Source organism: Lepisma saccharinum, chromosome 8, assembly GCF_977018435.1.
Source record: "Lepisma saccharinum chromosome 8, izLepSacc3.1, whole genome shotgun sequence".
Taxonomy (NCBI): Eukaryota; Metazoa; Arthropoda; class Insecta; order Zygentoma; family Lepismatidae; genus Lepisma; species Lepisma saccharinum.
In genome coordinates, this window is record NC_139236.1 from 67,942,316 (window position 1) to 67,967,294 (window position 24,979).

Below are 24,979 nucleotides of genomic sequence, written 5' to 3' on the forward strand. Positions count from 1 at the left end.
TATTAAATTACATGTTTTATCATCACCAAATCCACTTCTTTCACACAAAACTGGTGTAAAATTAAAAGAAACTGAATTTTGCATAATTTCCCGGATAATCAGACTCAGTGAAAGTGTTGCACGGTAATTTGGCTCAGCCTGGCAAATACTAAAATACTGGAAAAGTATTGGCAAGTATCGGTACATAAATTCTGATACTTTCCAATACCGATACTGATAGATCAGCATTCGTATTGGCTCAGCACTAGAATACGTACGTATACACATACGCACACGCACATATATATGTATGTACGTTTATATCATAGCGCGCTAAAATCCTTCCAGCCTCGACACTTTCACCATCACAAATACGATTTTTGGTGCTTGCTGCAACTCCATTTTTTCTCTGCTAGAGGTGATCAACTCTGACCCGTGCAGAGCGGACTTTGCATGTCTACATATGTGCATTTATGCTGTTGTTGAATAGATGCTTAATTGTTATTTTGTGTATGTTCGAAGTTATGCTTACTATTGCTACAAAGTAATAAAGCCGAGCCTCTCTTAATACAAGTTCAAATAAGAATAGCCGGAAAAAGTAAGCTATTTGGAAACATTAGCTTAACTCACCGTTGGCATACGTGTGAGAGCAGCACTCACCCTGGGGTATAATTGTAAGTTTTTCAGGCCCAGATAATGATATCTCTTTCTGGTCTTGTGTAGCTGTATTTTGGAATGTCTATGACTGGTTGACGCCAGTTATATGACAGTCCATGTTTTGTGAGCACCACGCTCACACGTATACCAACCACGTAACCATTTTTTTCACGAATATTTTATTTCTGTGTGCACTGAATTCGTTTTTTATCAGTTTCTGTTTTGATTCTTCGGTAATTATTTTCTTTGACTTAATTCACTTATTACTGTCATTATTTCTGGCTAAATGAACTTTGAAATCAGATTTTCATTACAAATCAACAACGGCAGTTCTGAGTATTGCTTGCTGAACCTAGTGATCACAAAAAGACAAGACCTGGGCAGGGTGTTTGATTCTCAGGGCACAGATGATCATGTTGTTGAGGAATTATTAAAAAGCGAAAATGCTAGTAATGCGGATCAAACTCCTTGTGAAGATTAGCCTATTTTTACATGTTCTTTTCCATCAATATATTGGATAGGATGAAACTACGAAGTAGAATGTACATCTCTCTCGTCAACACGTAATAAATTATTGAATTTATTACTAATGTTGTGCAAAATAGTTAACATCAAAAGTAAATTCCAAATAAAATTATAAAAATTGTTGTGTTTTCCGTGATAAATTCTCTTACATTAAGTAATCAGTAATATTGCAATAAAATAATATAATTTTGTTATTATGTAATAAATAAGATAAATTTTAACATGTAAGTGATATATATCCAAGTTGGGTAGGAAATAATGGCCCGTGTTTTCATAGCATGCCGAAAAAAACATTTTGCTACTACTTCGTATTCATTTAAAAGTAAGATAATTCTTTCGCCTGATTGTGAATTTAGATAGGTGGGTAAATTTTCCCACCGTGTTGCTGCACAAGAGGGGTCTGGGTCTCACCCAGGTTCACATCACTGGATGAGTAAATGTGGCTGATCACATCACTTCCACTACATCCAAGATCAAGAATGTGTAAAGACTTAACTGCAAACCCTAAAGCACTTTTATGCAAATGAAACCCTTTTTTCCAAGGGATGGGGACAAACAATTATTTCCCAGGACAAATAACAATCTTTTTGTTGAGGCGGGCAAACAAAGCTTCCCCAGGGAGGGAATGAATGTATACTTCGTTATTTATTTGACTTTTCACGCAGAAAACACAATGAACCAAGTGACATTTTCAAGACTTGTTTTTCAGGGGAAATGTCTCTGCTTACCCCCACTGGATATGCCAATGTGACATAGCATTTTGTACATACGTAAGTTATTAACATGTTGATATTCAGAGCATAAACCAATCTATCTGTTATATTTATTATTATGATCATCATCATCATTGGCTTTCTTTCGAGCTCCTTGGCAGAAAACGGTACAGCTATCTTCTCTTGCTTTTTGCTGGATATAATTTTCTTCTTTACAAATCCAGCAATAATTGATTGATTGACCCAAGAATATTAAATCAATCAATCAATCAATTAATTACTACTGGATTTTGTAAAAAAGAAAATTGTAGAAGCCATGCCTTGCTCCAATTGCAACACAAATATTTACCACATCCTGTAGTTCAGCACTTTTAAAAGTGACAAGAATCGAATGATGAACTATCCATTGCCCAGCTTTATTTGTGTTTTGTGGACTATTCAGAAAATTCATCGAACCCCCAGTGTGTGTTAAAAGCAAAACCTACGAGAACATGTAGAGCCAACTACCGACTTTGAGAAAGTGCAATGTGTTGTTTTGTTCCATGAATAATGAACATTCTGAATACATAAGTGAACTTATCTGCAGATTCTTCATTCCAATTGTGTTGAAATGCATTGCTTCTTCAACGACAGAAATATTTGAGAGACCTAAATACTTAAATCACAAGCCTGTCAGTCGTAAAGTTTACCTGCTTCAGAAGCATCTTTGGTAGAAGCAGTAGGGTCTGACATCAGCGCCATTAGGTGGGTAGCGGCAGAAATTACCAGTTCTTGAAATAACATGCAAACTGGCCGAGTGCCAAGGCTGGAAGGATCGTAGCGGGCAATGGTTTATACATATCTGACAACCAAACCACAGTGAAGAAGTAAATTAGAATGAACTTACGTACACATCTTTGCTACACTATTACATATGGGTATACTGACAATGATGCACAATTACATTATTAGATTCCCAAGTTCACAAAGAGTTGTCATTTTGATACAAAGATTGCATCTAGAAAACTAAAATAACAGAGGACACACTTTGGAGGAATGGTACATAAAAATTAGTTTGTAATAAGTACGTATATAAAATTCATACACTCTTACAACATTTCTATAGTAGCACTGCCAAGCAATTAAATGATAAATATTGTGATGGATGGAAGATATTTTTAAAAAAGCAATGATACCAGTTACACCGAAATATCTTCTTACATCATATACTGATTAGAATATCATAGGTCACCTGGACCCAATTAAAACATTCAGTACACAACAAAAATGTAAAAAGAAATGTTTTTTTTATTGTGTGCTGATTGTTGTAGTAAAAAGCAAATAAACTTGTGGTCTACAAACAACAAAGGAAAATAACAGAAGTTCTCCGTAAAATAAATATTTGGTCCACTTCAGCATTAGTACAAAATTTCATATACTATTATGGTGGGCAAAGATCTGAAGAAAATTCAATTTTTATTTTTTTCTCAAATCTTTACCACTAGCTGCTCAGTCTCTTCTCAAAATGTGCTTCGTAGTGCTCTATGAACGGTAAATGAATCTGCCCATATATTTGCTCAAATATCTCTACCTACATATAATCACACTTCGTATTACAATAATTTTGTACATACCATTGAGTGATATTTTTTTAGAAAAATCATCATGGGTAAACATGGTTTCTGTATAATGGACACCAAACCATTGCATGAGTTTGTGTGTATGACATAGCAGCCAACTTAATACTGTTATTTATAATGTTATTTACGTAAGTGCAATGTAAGCAGAGGCGTGAAATGATTTGAGAAAGAACTGATTTGCGAAGAATTTTCTTGCTTACATTTCCATTATGGGGAACAACACATTTTGAATGGAAGCTGCCTCGGAAACAGTTTGCTATTTCCAGCTTCCTGCTTCTAATACATAACAGAGACTAGGTATCAAATTACATCTTTCTGTTGCAAAAAGGAAAAAAAATGTTTGTACATTTCGAAGGATTTTGATGCATAGTAATTTTTTCCTCAAGCATTCAGGCAGTGACTAATTATGAATGAGAAACTCTATATTGTTGTTTTATGGAAGATTTCACACTAATGTGGCAAGTGACACTTCACCACAGCCGGTGTCATGTGCAATGTATTGTCACTCAGCTGTGAAATGTTGCACTTATTTCTCAGAGTTAATATTTCAAGTGGCCTGACACTCAAATCACTTCGGTCTGAAATCTCCCGATTTCATGACGTGAAAAACTCATGTCCCGAACCATGTGCACTAGGGATGGGCCGATAAGAAATTTTGGCCAATACCGATAAAGTACCAATATAAAACATACTGATAACCGATATTCTACTGATCCGATATAAAATTCCAAATGGTCCTTGAAGAACCTGAAAGGTTCATTGAATTCCTTAATAAATGTGTGTTTCGAGTTGACTGCAGTGCAAAAGAAGTTTCATATTTAGACACTAATTTTTTTCAAAAGTAGGGCATGGAGATTCTCCATAAAAATTATAACAAAATGGCAGAATTTTGTGCTAAATGATAAGATATTTATAGATATACCGGATCAGTAAAATAATACTGATAAACCGATATGTCTATATCAACAGATTCCGATAGAGCACCGGTTAATCTGTCCCATCCCTAATGTAAACTACAAACACATACAAAGCATGATAAAAAGTGAACAGTAATACCAATACTATATACAACACAAATGCAAATACCCTTATATTACCTTTAGAACATACATACCTCGAGAAATGCATTCATTTCTCCAGATACTATTGACTAAGACTTGCCTGAATCCAGAATCTTACACCATACATGTATCCCACAAACTATATAATTTTCTCACAGCACGTAACACCCAAGTAGATCCTTTGATTGCCCTTACAGCAACAGTAGTTCACATTCCGGCGACACAAAATAACCAATCAAGTATTTAAAAATCTCTACAACACAGCTACGATGAGAAACATCCACTGTAAAAGGATTTCACATGTTAACAACTTTGGTAAATATGATGACACCAAGCGACATGGCACTTACCTAAAAAAATGTTACGATAAGAGATTTAAAAAAACTGTTCATAAAAAATGTTCTTGCCTGGATGGAATCTAAGAAAAACACACACGCATTAATTCTTTTAAGTTTGCTGACCCTTATATATGGTAAACGAGGTCTCAAGTCCATCGTGATCTTTGCAATTCTATTTGACCTTCTAATGTCTTGGCCAGGTATATAACAAATAGCTGCAAGAGAGGAATATTCACAGTTAATATGAGCAAAAAAGATAGCATCTACTACTTTTCATTTTAAACTACACCGACTACTGGAATTTAAATTCTTCACAATAGTACATATCACAACTTCCTTCAAAATACAATAAAAAATACGTGCCTGTAGTGGTCTTTATTATATTGTTATGACTAGGGCTCGCAAGTTGATGACAAATCATATTTTTTCTGAGCCTTGAAAACAATGTTAAACCTGATATCAGTCTGTTTCCGTTCAGTCAGAACCAGAAAACATTATTTTTACTTTGCATTTTTCAGCTTCTTTTGACTTTTAGGTCATTTTTCGGTATTTTTTGCCATTCATCTTCATTTTTAAGCTTTCTTCTCCACCCTTGTTGTTTCATGAATTTTAAATGCATTTGCTAGCATAACTTTAAATTTCCTGATATGGTCCTTTTAGCAAGTTTTCCATTAACCTTTAAACAGCCAATGGGTCATATATGTATGACCCATAGAAAGTATAGGCGAAAACAGCCAATGGGTCATATATGACCCATGGTGCCAATTACAACATTCACGTGCTTTTAGGACCTTCATTCTTGTATGTGAGGTTGTAAACGCTGACAGATGTTAAGATAAGATTTTGAAATGTCATGTGGAAGAACTCCCCCCCACCGCCCTTTCTCTAATATGCAAATTAGCTATTTTTAGCCAAAATGCAGGATTGCACATATTGCATCATATTTCAGCCTGTATGAGGCCTAGGGACTTGAAACAAGTTTCACTTTGTTGCAAAAGGTCTATTCTTTGAAAACAATGCAAAAGTTTGCACCCTTTTTCCAAAATAATGGGAGAAGAGGGGGTGAACGCCAGATTTTTTTTTAAAATTTGGAGCCTTGGCCCCTCCCAACCCAGTTTTACTCACTTGGGATTTCTGAATTGTAGTGTTGCGTGCTCCGATGTTTTTGCTTTCAAACAAAAGTTATCCGAAATAGATTGTTCAAATAGTCTCGGAGATGTAACGTTTTTTCTGAAATAAGTGTAAAAATTTAAAAATTGGGTGCAAAGGCCACGGCAAGAGAGGGGTTACTTTCGAAAACCGGCTCGGCTTAAAGGTTAATCGAAAATACAGTCAATGAAAAGTACAATATTATTTTAACTGAAATATTTTATATTTATTTTTCCTCCAGCCAACTTAAAATACTTTGTGTAAAGCCTACTTTGAGGTTCCCTTCATGGCCTCTATTATCACTTTAATCTGTGGTCTTAAAGAAAAATTAGTCACAATCTTTAAAAAATATAATCTTATGTACACGAAACACTGGCCGACTAGAGTATCATGAAAGGTCCACTCCGAAAGAAGATGAATGACTTATACAGAAAAATCTTGTCATGTATTTTATGAAACCTTGACATAAAAGAAAACTAGATTAACAGTTAATTGCTATTGGCAATGGTTGCACTCATGGCTGATAAGTAGGCCCTTTCTCAGCATTTTCATACGAAAATCCTTAAGCGGCAAAGGCCAGATATACATACACGGTGTGGCAATTTGAAATTGAGACTGGTGCTGTAAAAAATAAACGAGTCTTGATAGAAAGTTACTTACCTTGGATCATTCAAAGTAGGACCCTCCTGCATCCACACATCGTACCGCAATGCCTACCAGTGCATGGAAGGATTGCTGGAATTAGTTTTGTGTAACGGTTTTTAAAATCCATGTCGTAGTCTTCTTGATTGTTGGTACATCATAAAAGTAGGAACCTTTCAGTGCAGATTTTGGTTTAGGAAATAAAAAATAATCACACGGAGCCAGATCTGGTGAGCAGGAAGGGTGTGACAACACACAGTTGATTTAGGGCCAAAAAGTTCTTTGCAATCACAGTCTTGTGACTTGGGGCACTGTCATGAAGCATGAAGCGGACGCCTGCTGCCATCATCTTGATACTCGGGGCCTCACACGTGTTATTCCTTGCATCAAATGTTTCAGTACCTCAAGATAAAATGCAGTGGTAACAGTCTGTCTGAAATTTCAGTCTTCAGTAATGAATGTCCTCACTTTCTCCAGCAATTTTGGTGTTCTCACCGTCCCTGCTACACCTGGATGCTCGTTGTGTTCAATTGGCTCCCGTCCTTCACTGAAACGCCTGAGCCATTCAAATACATGTGTACAGAATAAACAATTGACCCTATAGACTTGCTACAACACGTGCCCACATTCAACAACGCCACAAGCGGCAATGTCACTCAAGGTCAACGAGCTCTGCGTCGATTGTTCGTGAGATACCCATTACTTGTTTGCACCACAGAACGCTTGCACAGTGGCACCACCTACTGAGAAAAAAAATCAGTCTCGATTTCAAATTGCCGCACTGTGTATGTCACAAACAATAACTAAAATTTTGCCAAACAATAGTTCCAAAACCTGCAGATTTAACAATTTAGCACACGAAAGAAGACTTACTTTTATACATGGAGATAGATGAAAGTAAACAGCAGAATTCAGATTTGCTAACATACCTGCGCAAGTGCAACTCCTAGAGCAACACCTGCAATTGTATAAAGATTTCGTTCTGCCCATACCCTCACAACTTCAATGCAACCGCTTGTCCAAACCTTCTTCCCTGCTTCTGCCACCTGTGGAGAGTAAAGTACATCTAGCCATTACTTTCACACTCAAAAGAAAAAAAATACATGTTGCATTAAAGTTTCCCACTTCTACCAGGGATGGATCTTGAATTCAATTTTCATCAATACCATTAAAGTTTACAGACACAATAACCTATATTTTACCAATATTATACATAATTGGGTCATTCCATATGAATTCAAACAAATGTAGACCGACTTTGTACACACCATTCCCAATTTGAAAACTTTTTTGTTCCTGGAAGTAAATATCAGTAAAATAACAGCACAGGCAATATACGAGTTAAATATTATGAAAAGATTCTCACGTATGATGAAAGTTGTGTTGTTTTTTATTTGTAAATCATTCTTAGCTATGTATACTTTTTAAATGCATTTACAACTATCTTTTTCTCGTAATTTCTTCATTTCAAAATTCCACATGTAATTTATTTATTATTGTAAAGGGGCTATTTTTAATCTTAAATATCTTTCCTATTTGAAAAACCATCAAATTTTAACATTATGTTGAGGTCTGAAAATGCTAAAATCACTGCACGCAACTAATTGAAAATGGCCACCAGATCTAAATGCAAGTCTCAAAAAAAAATTCAATGCCAATTTTGAACACTTCAAGGATATTGTTATTAATATTCTTTAAAATGTTAATGTGACAAGGGTTGGTCGAAATGGTATGGAATGACCCCATTCCACATTATACATCAGGATAACAGATCATAGAAACAATAGGGAATGGAGTGTGACTAGATACAAGCTTTGGAAGTTATGAGTATGTACTTATATGTAGTAATGATTACAACCATTTTATGAAAAAGAAGTCATCCTGTAAATTAATTCATGGTGGAATTAAGTAAATACTATAAAAAATGTTTGATTGATTGAGTTGGAGTTTTAAGTCCACAGTAAGGCTAATCGGGACTGGACCTACAGTTTAAAGTGGCATGACAACCACTATCTGCCTCATCCACCGGGTATAAAAAATGTTGTTATAAAGTCTAGAATCATTAATATCATAGTACAATGTGCCAGCAATCCTTTAAAAATCAAATGGAAAGAGATTTAGTAAGCAAGTATAAATGTAAAAATGTAGTTCATTAATACTCAGCATAAAATAGAACATACTTAAGTGTAATTTTACACTAACTAACTAACTAACTATATATATATATATATATATATATATATATATATATATATAATGGATAAAAGCAAGGAGGGCCAAAAGGGCTAAGTAAAAATCAAATAAGGTAAAAGGAAACACTCACCGGACAGTAGGAAAATTCAAAATTTTCGCTAATTTATAGCATCATCGGTGTGAGAAGAAACAGAAGACGGAACCGGAAGTTGGGGTCCTGCAGAGTTGCCCATAAGTGCCCCATTGAAGAAGAAGCGGTGCGTAGAACGAAAAAAACACTGTTTCGTCACCAGGCTCGTCGTAAACTGTGAGTGTGTAGGATGAGTTGGGAGGGAGGGCGGGAGGGTGGGTGAGGGTTGGGCATTACTGGGTGGCCTTGTTCAGGCCAGGTGGAGTGGTTGCACTCATGGCCGATATATAGGCCCTCTCCCATCTTTTGCAAACAGAGGTGTTGGCTGGTTGGGGTAGGAGGTGGATGATCGCTACCCGGAAGCAGTCGTTGAAACTGATGTTGTGGTGGTTGGTGTGGACGGTGACAGTGAAGTCCAGGTTGTGGGTGGAGGAGCGGTGGTTATTGATGCGGAGGTTGAGGGCCGTTGATGTTTCCCCCAGGTAAAAATCACCACAGATGTTGCAGGTGAGGATGTAGATAAGGTTTGAGGCATGGCAGGTCCCTTTGGGATGGAGGGTAAATTTGCCAGTGGCCGTGTGCACCTGGAGGGTGTGAGAAGTGATGAGGATGGGACAGGTCTTGCACCTGGATCGGTTGCATTTATGGGCAGGGGGGTGTTGGATGTGTGGTGAAGGAGTGTTGTGGACCAGGATGTTTTGGAGGTTAGGGGGGCATTTGAAAACCACCCTGGGTTTGTCGGGAAATATGTTTTTGGTTTCGGGATCACTGTGGAGGATTGGGAGAAGAGAGTGCAGTGTGTGCCTGATTTTGTTGAGGTGGGGATGATATTGGGTGATGAGTGCAGGTGGGTTGGTGGCAGCAGGTTTCTTGGTGGTAGTGGTATGTGAGGCAGCTCGTGATATTTGCTTGGTGACCAGGATGGAGGGATATCCACGGTTAACCAGGGCCTGGTGTAGGCGGAGGTTATAATTCTGGCGGGAGGTGGGTGAAGTGTTCAGGCGCTGTCCCCTGAGGGCCAGAGAGAATGGAATTGCTTTTTTTGGTGTGGGACGGGTGGGAGCTGGAGAAGTGTAGGTATTGCATGTGGTTGGTGGGTTTTATGTGGATGGAGGTAGTATATATATATATATATATATATATATATATATATATATATATATATATATATATATATATATAAATCAAATAAGGTAAAAGGAAACACTCACCGGACAGTAGGAAAATTTTGAATTTTCCTACTGTCCGGTGAGTGTTTCCTTTTACCTTATTTGATTTTTACTTAGCCCTTTTGGCCCTCCTTGCTTTTATCCTATATATATATATATATATATATTCTCCCTCTCTCTCTTCTTGTACCAAAAATACACAGAATGTGCAATGTACATAAAATTTACAATGTAATCAATACAAAAAAGGCAAGAAGCAATGCACACAACAAAAAAAATAGCAATATTTGATAATCTATTGACAAATGACAAATATCAAAATATAAATATGTAGAAACTAGTACTCACTTTATCCGCAAAACTGTTTTTCTTCTTTGTTCTGTTAATTTCAGTGGCCACTGCCACCAACTACAAACAAACGATGCACACCAAGCAACAGTACAGCGAGTTCCAACGAGGATGTTGGCAATGGCCACTGAAATTAATAGAACAAAGAAAAAACAATTTCGTGGATAAAGTGAGTTCTAGTTTCTCCATATTTATATACTACCATGTCTCTTTTCCCAATTATGAATCAAAATATAATCTAATAATCAAATTTAAGCTAACACTTACAGATAATTCCTGGACTCCATATCCACACATAAAATTCTGCAGCCCACTCTGAAAATAATATTAATGCAATTAGATGTTTATTATAACTATACAAATCACAAAATTATTGCACATTACAATTGCATGCATGCAACTGTAATCAGATGCTTATTAACCCTAAACTTGATTACTAGTAGTTGAAATCTAAGGAAACTCTGTGATATATTATCAATACTGAAGACACTTTGAATAGCACATGTATCAGTGTTCTACACATCAAGATAAATGCATGAAATGCAGTCCAGAGCACAGGTTGCACCATGTGTTTTCCATAACATAAAACAGGGTAAAACAAGGTATTCTGATTTCCATCAGCCCCTGATAAAGATCATGTTGGATGAGTGGAGGTATATACCATTTGTAAGTATACAGATCTTTGTAATGGTTAATTTCTAACCTAAAAAGTTTTAATTTTATAGCATATGAAATTTTCAATAAATTCCTTCTGTAAATTATATACCATATTTATTTCTGATAATTTCATATTGTGTTTATCAACAACTCAAAACCAAGAATCTATACACAATAGTAATAATGCATACAGTCGGTTCTCGATTCTACGACCCCGGATATAAAGACCCTCTTGAAGTAATGACCCTTTTCCCGGGAACCGTGAAAAATTTGGAAAAAAGTTGAAAAATTGAAGGAAATCAGCCAAAAAGTATGTTTGTTGAACTCATTTTATTCGCACTCATTCCCTTCACGAGCGCTCTACCGCTCGCAAATGAGTCTGATCTAAAAATAGACACCACCACACCATGCTTGAGTGATATCCAATTGCACTTGACCTCTGCCCTTCCGTCCCACAAATATGCCAATGTTACCCTGCACCCGATGGCCTCTACCCATCCCGCCAGGATTATTTTGCCATTGTGATTTCGCTTGCTCTTGGATACGCGAGAAGAGAAGATCAAATTTGCTTGGATGTTATTTTAAATCGACCTTGACTTGTTTCCTTGTCCTAAGAGCTGCTGACAACTCATGCAAGGGGAGGGGGGAGGCCAAAATGACTGCTGGACTTCCAGTCTTTGTCAATATTCATGGCAGGTCAAGCTCTTTAATCTATAAATGCACCACCTTGGAAATATTCACCAGTGTCCCATTGAGAAATGCGAGATAAGATTGCAGAAATGTTCCAAAATACAAACGCGTGGCCTCTGGAAGTCTCTCCCATTTTTCCAGCTCTGATCTAGAGTTCACCAGGTACCCGTGAGTGAGCGACTCTTGGCCTTGTAGCCGAAAACTTCCCGTAACCGCCTTCATTTAAAACATGTTCTTTGTTCCCTGTAACACTTCATAAAAAAGCGAAACTGTTACGAGATAATCAAAGCCACACAGACCAACTAAAGATTGTCAACCCACTTAATGTGTTGCCATCCAGGTTTCCGCAAAAGTTTACTTCGATCTTACGTACATCATAACTCCCATTTCCCACTTCATACGTTTTTATAACTGTGCCGATGTCATAATATTTGCCAAAAAAAGTATCCCGTTGGCTCAGTGATTTTTCCCTATTTTCCTGTCAGCAAACATGAAGGGGTGGGAGCGATGCCAATTGTTTCAGCTACGATTTTCTTGCTCGTGTGTGCACACAGGCTGATTACAGGAGAGGGTGGAAATGGACCCCTCCTTCTTTCCTTTGACGTCTAAAATGGAGCAACCAGTTCTAAATACATTCTTGAAAATGAACAAAAACCATAGGACAAATAAAAAAAGTTACTCCCCCCTACTCCTTTCCAGCTCATTCTCAGCCACTGGTGTGCAGGGCAATGTAATAATTGCAGAATTCAGGGTTGTTTTTTTTATGTTGTTGTCTGCATAGGAAATATTGTCCGTATTATTGTCTGTTGCATGGTAAAACTTTAAGCAGGGATCATTTCTTTCTACTTTACAGTAACACTGCTGATAGAAGTTCCTTCTCCGACAGTTGCATAATCTTTCAAATGCTGAGGATTTTTTCTTCGACCACCTGTTGCTCGAACTTCCAGCCGGTATCCTTGTTTTTACACTGCAGCAGGCGCCAATGCAAAGCTGTCGCTTGCTGATAAGCTGTTTTGATTTGAAGATAATGAAATTCAATCTCCAGATAGAAAAACCAGAGTTAAAACAACTTCATGTTCTGCACCTTCTGATAAGCAAAACTGTAAATTTTATTTTACACCTGACACAAGAATAAACTTAATTAACACTCAGAGCAGTGTTGGAAGGAAATGCACACAATATAATCGCAGCTTTCTTCAGAACCATTCATGCGAAAAAAGAAAAAAAAGTGCTCCCAACAAATGGACGCTGAGACCTATTAAAAAACAAAAACATTATTCAAGGGGAAAACTTTTTGAGGAGTGGGTGTTTGACATCCAGAATACTCCTAAATCCAACATTAAATCGTCGACTTGAGTGTAAATAACGATCTCCCATTTTGATATCTGAAAATGTGCAGGTTTCATAAAGCTTGTTTGGAGTTCATTTTATGCTGATGGGCTAATCAGGACTAAATATACAGTTTAAAGTAAAATCCAATTCCAAACCCGAATGATTATCGAGTGGGACGATGTTTAATGTGTCCTAGAATACACATTCGGTGCAAACAGATCGCAAGTTGGTTGTTTCCTTTTTCAGTGTGACTGGTGTCAAAGTTCTTTGAGTTTCGCTTGCAACAAACGATTGTTTTCCTTTCCATGTCTAAGTGCAAATAGGTTTCTCATGAACTAGAATTGTAAGAAGTTCGGGGAAGAGCAACAACTGTGCACAATTAAAATAAAACAACATTATTTAAAATCCTTTTTTGTGAAAACGTTTTCATGTTCTATTTTCCTCCTCACAACATGCATCCTGTGCATAACAGGTTGTATAACTACAGAGGATAAATGGTGTTAGAGTCCTCTAGGAATCTTTGTGTTCGTTTGAGCTCAAAATTGGTGCAAATTCCAATAACGACCCCTTCGAAATAACGACCCTTTTCCCAGGAACTGTGAACGGTAGTTGTATCGAGAGTTGACTGTATATGACTTTCACTTGACAGTATCAAATTTCACTGTCTAATTCTGCATATGTGCACTGTTGCAGAAAAAAAATCCTATGTATCTTTTATTCTTTCTTGACTACATTTCTCCACTACATGCGACGAGTGTGTCTCTATGGCATCACTTTTATCACAGGCATGGAAAACGAAGCTTTCATAATCATATTGTTATGAGCACAGGTTTCAATTCTATCATGGTCATTATCAACAAAAGTCATACCGTTATATCAGTCACATTCATGCAACATGAAAAGGGAACTCCACATCGCTCCACACTGGGTGAACTGCAATTGAAGTATTCATTCTTGGACCAGTCTATGTAACCATCAGTGCTCAAACCACAACAATGGAACTGAAATGACCAAGGAATAACATTATTAGTTTCCTGAAGCAATATCTAAACAATATGTGGCAAAAGATATGTTTCTATAGAAAAATACCTTATTACAAAAATGGAACATGCAGCAAAAGGATTTTTACAGTAGAAAAAAATTGCCTCTGGGTTAAGTAATATTCTTTTATTAGTTTTACATTGTCATTCATCTTATTTATGGTGATGATGAGGATGAATGATGATTTGATGAAACAAATGATAAAAGAAATAAAGGAACAAGCATGACTTGTCCAGGATATGAACCTATGCTCCAAGACATGTCAACCTTGCAATACTATCACATGACAGATGTGCATGCAGCATACATAGGTAATTCTGTAAGCTTATAACAGAATAATAGTTTTGAAATGGATATGAAATTGCTTAAACTAATGCCACCACATGAAAAAGGAGTGGGCGATTTGAATGGCAGTGTTTGGAATGCATGTGGTGTTGCCGTTATCCGAGGGTATTTCATAAATTATACATAAAAGGGGTCGAGTGACACCTGATTTAATATGTCTTTTAATTTCAATTCACTTTTGAAAAAACATATCTTTGTTGGATCAATGGGTAACCAAAAAAAGGTTTTATAGCTTGAATGAGTTTCCAGCATCATAACGGGTCAATATTTTCAAAATTGCGAAAAAATCATAAAATCATATGTCATCACATGAAAACCCATATGGGTCTCCACCTGGTACAATGCCTATTAATCAGGAGTCCTGGGTTCAATGCCTGGTGGACGCACATGGTGGTTCAGATCCCACTTTGAACTGTAGGTCCAGCCCAAATATCCTTTCCGTGCATGAAGTGGACTTAAAATACAACCTGAAGCTCAAACAAATGAAAACTCATAGGGTGGGTCAAATGGTGACATTTGAAAAATTCATGGTGACTCCTTCTTTGATAGGTCTTCTAATGTCAAGGAAATTGTGTATCTAACATTTGTCGATATGGACCACTGTATTTGAATGAGTGGGGAGAACAATGTACAAGTTAGAAGATAAAGGGAGACCCTGAGAAGGGGTGGAGAGCTATGAATTAAGGTTTTAATTTGTTGTGTGCTGTGTTTTTATAAGCTTTTGGCTCAAAAGTACGTCAGACATGACTGTTCCACCATTGTATTCCACTGTTGTGTAAGAATTATATTAAAAATTAAATCGGATTTGGATGCTTATTCAAAGACGTCAGTGCAGAAATTTTACGTGTAAAGAAAGACAAAAAAAAAACTGCCTCAAGTCATTCAATGCACTATGTGGCAAGGTCGGACTCATATTCTCTAATGAACCTTACAAAAGAAATGTACGTCACATATACAATTATTTCTATGCATTTCTACTTCGTATTCAAATGTAACCCACACACACAACTTTGTGTATATGCACAAAACATTAGATAGTTAATAAAATAAAAAAATTACAACAATCTTTTAAAATTATATTTCTTTCCAAGCTTCCAACATCACAAAAAATAACAAGAAAAAGGAAGCAATACAAAAAATGGTAACAGTTCGTTATATCAGAGACACAAAAAAATCGGATATTTTGTGTTTCTCATGGTTCGTACTTACCAATTGTGTATTGCGGAACATAGTTCAAGGTGCCATTATGCTTTTTACACGAAAACAAACACAATTTTTCACATACAGAGTGATTTTTTGATTCCTTTCTTTGCTTCTGTAACACACAATATGGCAGGCACATTTTGACTCATGTTGTGAGTATGCAGTGTTTCCAACCTTCTTCACAGAAAAATACCTACTATCGTGTTCGTCACGTGTGAAAATTTTACATTATGCAAGGGTAGCTGACGGATAGTTCGAGTAGCTGATGGATAGCCCCACAAACCATTCCCGGATAGCCCCACAAACCATTATGCATGGTAGCTGACAGTTAGCCCCACGAACCATTCACGGATAGCACCACGAACTACTTCCGATAAGGTTACGTTAGGTTTGGTTACGCAAGCATAGTGACAAAAAAGGGGTTGGAAACACTGACAGGGGCATACGTCATCAAATGTACACAGCATGCAGTTCACGTAGCGAAAGCAATGGCAATTGTGTGTCGGTGAAATATTTCAATTGAAAAATACATGATTTCCTGATCAAATATATTCCACGATGAAAGAAAATACCTTGACAAACGTTGGAAAGCTTGGAGAAACTCATTTCCGTAAGTAGTTTCTTCTGTAAAAATGAAGAAATGTGTCTCCGATATAACAAACTGTTACCCAAAAAATTGAAGACATGTGAGTAAATATGTAAAAACCTGACACAAAGTTACATCACCTAGGAGCGTAGAACACATACAAAAATATGCTATAAGAAAAAATCCACCCCAAGGTAGTACGGTAAGCTCAGTATCACAGCTTCCACACAAAAGACTGAAATTCACTCACCTCCTGCTGAGCAAAATCTATAAGATTCTGCAAATCCGGATCCTCTCGGTAGCTGTGGATGATTTTCTCCGTAAACGACTCCTCTAGCATCGACTGCATTGTGTGAGGGAATACAAAGCCCATTATGGCTATGGCCATCTCAAGGAGGAAGAATATTAAAAGGCACAAAGAATACTGAAAAAATAAAATACACAAAAAAATATTAAACATTCACTACTGTTCACTGAGATCTTGTCTGGCAACAAGTCTTCAATATAAGACACAACAGAGCATATCACATGTGAAATAAAACCTAGCCATTATTTTAGGATATTATTAAGAGACGTTCATATTTCATGTTTGAAGGAAATACGAAATGTGAAATAACATAGTAATGTTCATTTTTCATGCTTTTAAAAGGTGTTGGGTGCATATTCTTACCTTGTTTTGTCACAAAATGAACTCCTTAAACATGAAATTTAGAGTTTATTTAGCAATATGACACTTTCTGAAGTCTAAATTATCTTGTGTGTAATGCAAATCACAAAAATTTTATTCATTCTGCTGTAAAAATTTGAGAAGCAAAAACGAACTCCTTTACACAGAAATAAACTTATTCTGTTAACTACATAAATGTGTGCTATTAAAAGGGAAATATTTATTTTGTGTAATAAATGTAGTATATAGGGTTACATTCACCATTTAAACACCAAAATGTTATTTAATATGCAACTTTTAATCCCAAAATGTGCCCATTATTCTTGAATTTTTATTCACTGTAAATATGTCCCTAGATATTGTCACTTAGATTTTGGTATGTCAATGCTAAATATACCACATAAGGGTGACACATATGTTACCCTTGAACTTTAATTTGTGCTGTGTGGCAAGTAAGGGCTCAAAATCTAATTGGTGGGTTCGTTGGGCACCTAAGCAAGAGAAAGGGTGACAATTTGGAGGAAGGAGATATCCGGACCATAATTTTCAATAAATAATTGCCAATACAGATACCTGACAATTGTAACAATTAAAAGTAGTTCAAAATATGGATTAATATTTTGGTTGGTCGGAAACGAATGAGACTCATCTGATTTGGACGTTAAGATCCTATAGCAGAAGCTTGAGACTTTTAGGTATGCTGGACCTATTCTTCCCAGCCTCGATGCATTGATGTCACCTATCATGAACCTCCATAAGCACCTGATGGAAACAGTCTTTCGGGGTGGTACACTCACCTAACTTAGTACTCCAGCAGTTTGTTTCTTTACACAGCATATTTGCAGAAAATACAATTAAACCTACAAGTGTATCAATATACACTGTATAAAACACAACTTATTACTAACTTCATTGACCGAACCACACCAGGAGTTGACAGCCTCCTATAAAGACTCAGCATCAGTGAATTTCTGGCTGCATACTGGCTCTTTCATGCTATCAAACAAGGCATGGAAGGTCCAGCAAGTATGGAGGGTGTTTGAGGATGGCCTATCTGAGTCTTGTAGTTTTGCCCTAGTCTCCAGATATATGGGGCCTGATATTATCATGTAAGAAAAGACATGTTTGACCCATTCCCTGATTGTCTTTGCTGAATTCTCCAACGAAAACAGTGTACCTGTCACTGTTGATCTTGTTGCCCAGTGGGAGCCACTCCAGCAGTACGATGCCATCCCAGAATATAGAAGCCAGCTGTTTCCTACATGTGAAACTTGGTTTGGGTTTTTCTAGCTGCAGGTTGTTGTCATGCATCCATTGCACTGTCGGCTGCTTCTTAGTGTTAATAACTGAAGAAAAACTCATCGTGCATGACCAAATGATCGACAAAACTCTCCAGATAGCCATCATGAATTTCCAGGAGCTCACTGCACCTGTCAACACATTCTCTCCTTCGTTGCTGGGTGAAGTTATGAGGCACCCATTCTCATATTCAAAAGTTCCGTGATGATGTCATGCATCCCTCCCTTAGCCAAACCAGTTTCATGCTGTACCTGTTCACATGTAACATGTCTGTCATGTGTATTAATGTTGGAAACTTTCCAGATGATGGCCATGGTTTGGGATGTTCTTGGGACACTAGACTGACTCACTTCAATCCTTGAAAGCGTACACCAAACGAAACGCAGTTGCTCGGCTAGGAGCATCACACAACATGCAGCCTATAACCAATTCACAATCTCTGATGTAGTTACACCTTGTTTCTGCAAAAATGTGGTTGTCAACTGTTGCCCATGATAGTCATGTTCCAAGATGACAAAAGCATGAGAGCACTTGTCCACATTATACCCAACACTACTGGGAAATACCACATGCCCCATGGTGCAAAATTGCAGGAAAACTCTGCACTTCCCCTTGGCAGCAGGTCAAAGATAGGTGTACCACAGTAAGTTTTCCCCTAACCCAAAACATATTTCATTCACATGGTCAATCAGTCACATTCTTTTCTTACCAATATAAATTTTAGTGGGCGAGTATTCCACTTCAAACATGAGCATCAATTTACCAGAATTTTGCTTCAAAATATTCAATAATTACATCAGAACAGTGGCGGCTGGCAGCTATTATGATGGGTAGTGCCAACGTGATCAAGAAATCAAAAATTTTTTGGTAGCATATGTCATAGAAATCTAATGAAAGAGGTAATTTTAATAGGACTTTGTTTACTAAAATTGCAGACAAAAATTCAGAGTTCCTAAGATTGGTTTATTTTACTTGGCATTTGTACTACTTTTGGTTAATCGCGAAGATAAGGGTGAGTGAACACTCACGAAGAACACCGATGCCCAGGCTGAGATTCGAACCTGCAATCCCTGGTGTCGTAGCTCGTTAACTGCGGAGACTTTTACATGCCTCCGTGCACAGGCTAGACTATGCTGGCCCAGAGCAAGTGAGAGAACAGCTGGGGATGCAGTGCAGGAATTGAGGCAGCCGTAAGCTCGAACACTTACGAGATTCGAATCTCCTCGTTCGTAAATGTATTCATTTAACTATATTATGGCAAAGCAAGTGCTTTTTCTTTTTCTGAGGGTAGAGCCATGGCACGGCCACTCTCCCCTTAGAGCAGCCGCTGCATCAGAATATTAAAATAGCTGTTATGTAAACACAAAAACACAGTTTTCGCACAATATTGGCGTGAAATACATGGAAACTTCAAAATTTACGGTAACAGTTCGTTAATCGGAGACACATTAAAATCGGATATTTTGTGTTTCGCATGGTTCGTACTTACCAATTGTGTATTGCGGAACATAGTTCAAGGTGCCATTATGCTTTTTACACGAAAACAAACAAAATTTTTCACTTACAGTGTTTTTTTATTCCTTTATTCACTTCTGTAACACACAATATGGCGGGCACATTTTGGCTCAAGTTGTGGAGTTGTGGGAATGCTATCGTTATTGTCAGATATTAAAATTTTACATTACGCATGGGTAGCTGACCGATAGCCCCACAAACCATTCACGGATAGCCCCACGAACCATTTCTGATAAGTTTAGGTTAGGTTTGGCAAGCGTAGTGAAAAAATAGGGGTTGGAAACACTGACAGGGGCTTACGTCATCAAACATATGCAGCAAGCAGTTCACGTAGCGAAAGCAATGGCAATTGTGTGTCGGTGAGATATTTCTCTTGAAAAATACACGATTTCCCAGTCAAATATATTCCACAATGAAAGAAAATACCTCGACGAACATTTGAAAGCTTGGAGAAACTCATTTCCGTACATAGTTTCATCTGTAAAAATGAAGAAATGTGTCTCCGATATAACGAACTGTTACCAAATTTACATAATTACCAAGCTAATGAAACTCCACGAAAGTACTACACAGCACTTTTGTTGATCTCAAAAAAGATCAAAATGTCGGAAAAGTATCGGCCAGAATCAGTAAATAAAATTCAATTGATACTTTCCAACACTGATATTGACAAATGACAATACATCAGCCCCAGTGTTGGCTCAATTCTAATGCTTACATATATAGTGTGTGTATATATATAAAAGAAAAAGGAACTTACAAATTTCAGTAAGCAGGTGTTTTCCCTGAGGGCTCCAACACAACCAGCAAAACTGACAATGAATATTATAGCTCCACTTATGATCATGACCAGGGAAATGTTTAATATGATATCGTAGAATGTTTCCACTTTCACCCAGCCTGTTGCCTGCCATTTGTCCAAAAATGCATAGAGACCAACACCTATCAGCAAACCTCCAAACAGCTGTGGAGAAAGACAATTATACAGTATGTTACATTCGATTTTACACATATTAGGTACATTCAATCACTAAAATAAACGTCTATTATATCTGTATGTCACAAACTAATCAAAATGTTGTAACATCCTGAACGGTATGTAGCTACATTCCAACCATATCAATACGAACTGGAATATTTATTGTGTTGCCTGATATTAGCAACCAAAACTGTGGAAACTATCAATCTAGGATTATATACAAAGGTTACGATAATCTTGACAGGAAAATTCCCCCTAAGGCTACATTGCCAATACTATTTATTTTCGGCTATTCACCACCACTTGACGCTTTTTAGTGCCTAAATCATAATTTAACGTTATTTATTGTGTTAATCTATTAACAATGTACACTGACACATATTTGGAGCCAATAGTACTTTACACAAACTTTACTTTTCTTTCACATCTGTTGCTTAGGAAATAAGACGATGGACTTTGATCTCGTGATTCAACTTACCCAAAATATAAAGTTCAAGAAAAAAATCATATATTTTACACAGGGGCTGACGTAAGTAAAATTATTTGTAGGTCTTCTACGAGGTGCATTCATCATTTTCTTATGTGTATGTAGAACTGACTCACTAATGCCACTCCCTCTCTTCTGTTATTATTATGAAACTCATGGCTTCCTACCTAACTGATGTTGTTCAGCAGGGCTGTTTCAGTCTTATGGGAGATTGGTTGACCGTAGTTAGTATTCTGTGTTTCTACTGTTCCTCGCGAACCGGCTGAAGTCAAATTCGTGTCCATATTCACGAACCTTTTCTTCTACTAAATTTTATTACGAGAATGAGAGTAGAATACGTGTAATATTTACAAATAGTACCAGGAATGTACGTATTCTACAACTCTTTCATTTACACAATATTTAGTTTCTAATTTGGATAAGTAGCTTCATCCGGCCGACCAGTCTGTTTACATTTTGAAATTGTGTCGTCTGATTCTTGTCATTAGAATATTATTTTGGGGATGCGATAAGTGTTGCCTAATGTAGTTAATGAAATCGTAATTTAACATTGTATGAAATCACTGCGTAATACGTATCAAAGCTTTTTTCAAAAAGTGATAAAGAAGTATCGCCAAACGCGAACCAAATTCCGTTCATTTCATCTCTGTGGTACAGGCTTGCATTCAGTATCGAAATCGAACTTTCTGATTGTAATTGTGTATCATTTGTTGTTTAAAATAAAAACTCAGGAATTTTAATGAAATGGTAATAATATTATATACTGTTCTGTAAGGGCCAAGTTCCACGTGTATAACTTATTCTGTGATGTTATGCTTCTACAATAACTTATTTTTTAATTCCTCTCGTATTTTCTTGCTTGAATGGTTTAGGTGGACCAGGTTTGGTTCTCTTACTTTTATAATTATACACACGCGCGGAAATAATCAGATAATTAAACCTAATGATCCTATCCTACTTATGATTCTGGTAATTATTTGAAAATAGTCGCAGCCTTTTCTCTTTGTTATGTAGCTAATGCTTAAGGATCATTTGAGGTAAATGCAACTTTGTATTGAAAGCAACATATTTTCAGTTACTATTTTCACCAAGTGGTCAACCTCGTTTTTGTGCAATTTTCACCTAAACTCATGATTCCTCACAATGTGGGAATTATTTTATAAAACAGTCACGTTCTCTTGTAAGATTTTGTTTTGCATTGCTTGTTAGGTTCTATGTCTCAAAAAATAATCATCTATACCATGTGATATCACTGCTCTCTCTAAAAAGTGGTAATAATAATCAATAATCATCATTTTTAATTTGTGTTAAGCTCTGTGGTTAGTTGAGTGATTTAACTTGCAAAAATTGACAATGTGTGAAATATAATAGCATCTGTACTTAATAATATAGGTACAGTTTCATAGATCCGAGACACATTAAAATCAGATATTTTGTGTTTTGCATGGTTCGTACTTACCAATTGTGTATTGTGGAACATAGTTCAAGGTGCCAATATGCTTTTTACACGAAAACAAACACTTTTTCTACTAATTTATCTAAGTGCTACTGAACGCACGTAACGGTGCTATATTGCTTACTTTGTGAATGATATCGCTTTTTTTGTTTTCGAATATCAGTGTTTTCCAACCTTCACCGAAAAATACCTACTATTGTGTTCGTCAGGTGTGCAAATTGTACATTATACACTGGTAGCTGATGGACAGACCCACGAACCATTCCGATAAAGTTAGGTTTGGTTAGGTTAGGCAAGAATAGTTAAAAAAAAGGGTGGGTTGGAAACACTGACATGATTTCCCGGTCAAATAGATACCATGATGAAAGAAAATACCTCTACTAAGTTGGAAACCTTAGAGAAACTCATTTCCGTAAGTAGTTTCTTCTGTAAAAATGAAGAAATGTGTCTCCGATGTATGAAACTGTTACCATAATTTAAAAAAATGGTGAAAATAACTTGTTCTGCTAGTCTCAACACCTCATGAATGTAGTTGCACATTTTTTTTATTTTGAGAATAATTACTGAAAATCATGGTTCCCATTGTGTGATTTTTTTTATTTTTTAGAAGCTATACAAGAGAATGAAAAGGTGCTTTCAGTACTGCAAACAACTGTGGGAATAACTTTGCAGTTCGGAGAAACCTTTCTGTGGGAAAAAAACAACACTTCAGAGTGTGATCATTTCCACAATTTATCTATTTTGATGAACATTTTTGTGTTCAGTAACATGCATGTATCATGATACGCGCAGTACAGTAATTACTGATATAACAGATTAATCAAGTCCAGTGAGATGTATGAAAGTAAGTAGTCTCTGCTGCACACTGTACTTCATTAAATACTAGTTGCTCATGTTATAAAACTATGCGTAATAACTACAGAAAGGAGGTATGGAGTAGCAAGGTCGAATATGAATTTTTCATTTTTGTAATGGTGCTCGTATGTCCTTAGGAAAAAGCAGCCAAAGTTGATAATTAAGTCATGCAATTCTTAAAGTGAGTACATTAAGTACATTATTTTTGTTTGTTTGCCATAGCGTCGGTCAACTTTATATTTTCAAAGTGTACTCTCATTTATGTGGTGAGCATTCTAGCATGTTGGCTACTGAAATGTTAGTGTCACCAGGGAAACTATGTTACCCATTGGGCAATTCCCAGTACGTAGTATTTGAAGATGAAAATGCAAGAAAATGAATCCTACTGTACGGCACTGTAGAGCATTTATTTAATTTCTAGGAATTATCCACCTGTGTGCATGTTTTATGCACACATCAAGATAGAAGAGATGCAAATGCAAAGTCCGGTATGGGACTTGGACGTGGGAAGTGTAATAAATATGGCACTTCTCTGTTTAAGTCTCGTATCAGCTGGCACAAAGTTCATCGTGGAGGGAAATAAATCAACATTTCTCTATTCAGTCATGTTCAGCTATTTAGTAAATGATGAGTATTTGGTTTTTAAATAAGCTGTTTTATGTAAGAGATATTGTAGATATCATTTTATATATATATATGTGTGTGTGTAGATATTATTTTTGTTAATATTTTCTGTTTTTTTTAAAGTAGAAATATTAATTTTCAATATTAGGGGTTTTCATTCTTTCAATTGCTTTAAATGCTGAAAGAAGTCTTCAAGGAACAACTATTAATTTTCCAAAGTATATTTTCATACTTTTCTTTCAGTGTAAAAAGCATATATGTATAGTAGGTGCTGCTGCACTTGCTACAATAAGGTATGAAATTTCACTTCAACTTAATGGTCAGTGTCATGACAGTAAATTTGTGTTAAAAGGCTGAACCTTTTCGTAGCATTCAACCTAGTACTTTTTATTTATTTGATTTTTGAGAAAACTTCCGAGCATTCTCTTGGTAATTATTATATTGTTTCTGTGCAGACTAACCTATTTCTAATCAGTGCCATAAGCATGGGCGTCCACAGGATTTTTTCCAGGGAGGGGCAAGTAAGGCAATTTTTTTTTTCCAGGGGGCAAAGGAGTCACATTTTCCCCCATAATAGTGATGTCCCTTCAAAAAACTCTGCTTCAGTCTGAAATTATCATGTTCTTCAACGCCCTTATAATAATTAACATAAATTACTGACTGAAATAAAATTATGTGTGAAATATATACCTTTTGTCAGACATTCATTATCCAGGGGAA

The 24,979-nt window shown here is 36.5% G+C and overlaps 1 protein-coding gene across 1 annotated transcript; it reads right to left on the minus strand.

Annotated features, from left to right (window-relative positions):
• Positions 1–4,371: 4,371 nt before the first annotated feature.
• On the minus strand, positions 4,372–21,518 carry LOC145991078 (tetraspanin-33-like). Its single transcript, XM_083126804.1, has 7 exons — positions 21,316–21,518; positions 20,619–20,822; positions 16,628–16,801; positions 14,072–14,203; positions 10,791–10,838; positions 7,613–7,729; positions 4,372–5,107 (listed from the first exon to the last, which is right to left on the minus strand). Exons 1-7 carry the CDS (start codon positions 21,409–21,411, stop codon positions 5,039–5,041), a joined length of 840 nt encoding a protein of 279 aa, XP_082982930.1. The 5' UTR covers positions 21,412–21,518; the 3' UTR covers positions 4,372–5,038.
• Positions 21,519–24,979: the final 3,461 nt, after the last annotated feature.

What these genes read in the sequence shown, in the direction of transcription:
- LOC145991078 (XM_083126804.1), bottom strand. Translation starts at nt 21,411, where the DNA reads ATGATGAATGCACCTCGTAGAAGACCTACAAATAATTTTACTTACGTC. An exon ending in ATGGAGTCCAGGAATTATCT is followed by an intron (nt 7,730 to 10,790) that starts GTAAGTGTTAGC and finishes TACTCTCCACAG; the next exon opens with GTGGCAGAAGCAGGGAAGAA. An exon ending in TAGGAGTTGCACTTGCGCAG is followed by an intron (nt 5,108 to 7,612) that starts GTATGTTAGCAA and finishes CCTCTCTTGCAG; the next exon opens with CTATTTGTTATATACCTGGC.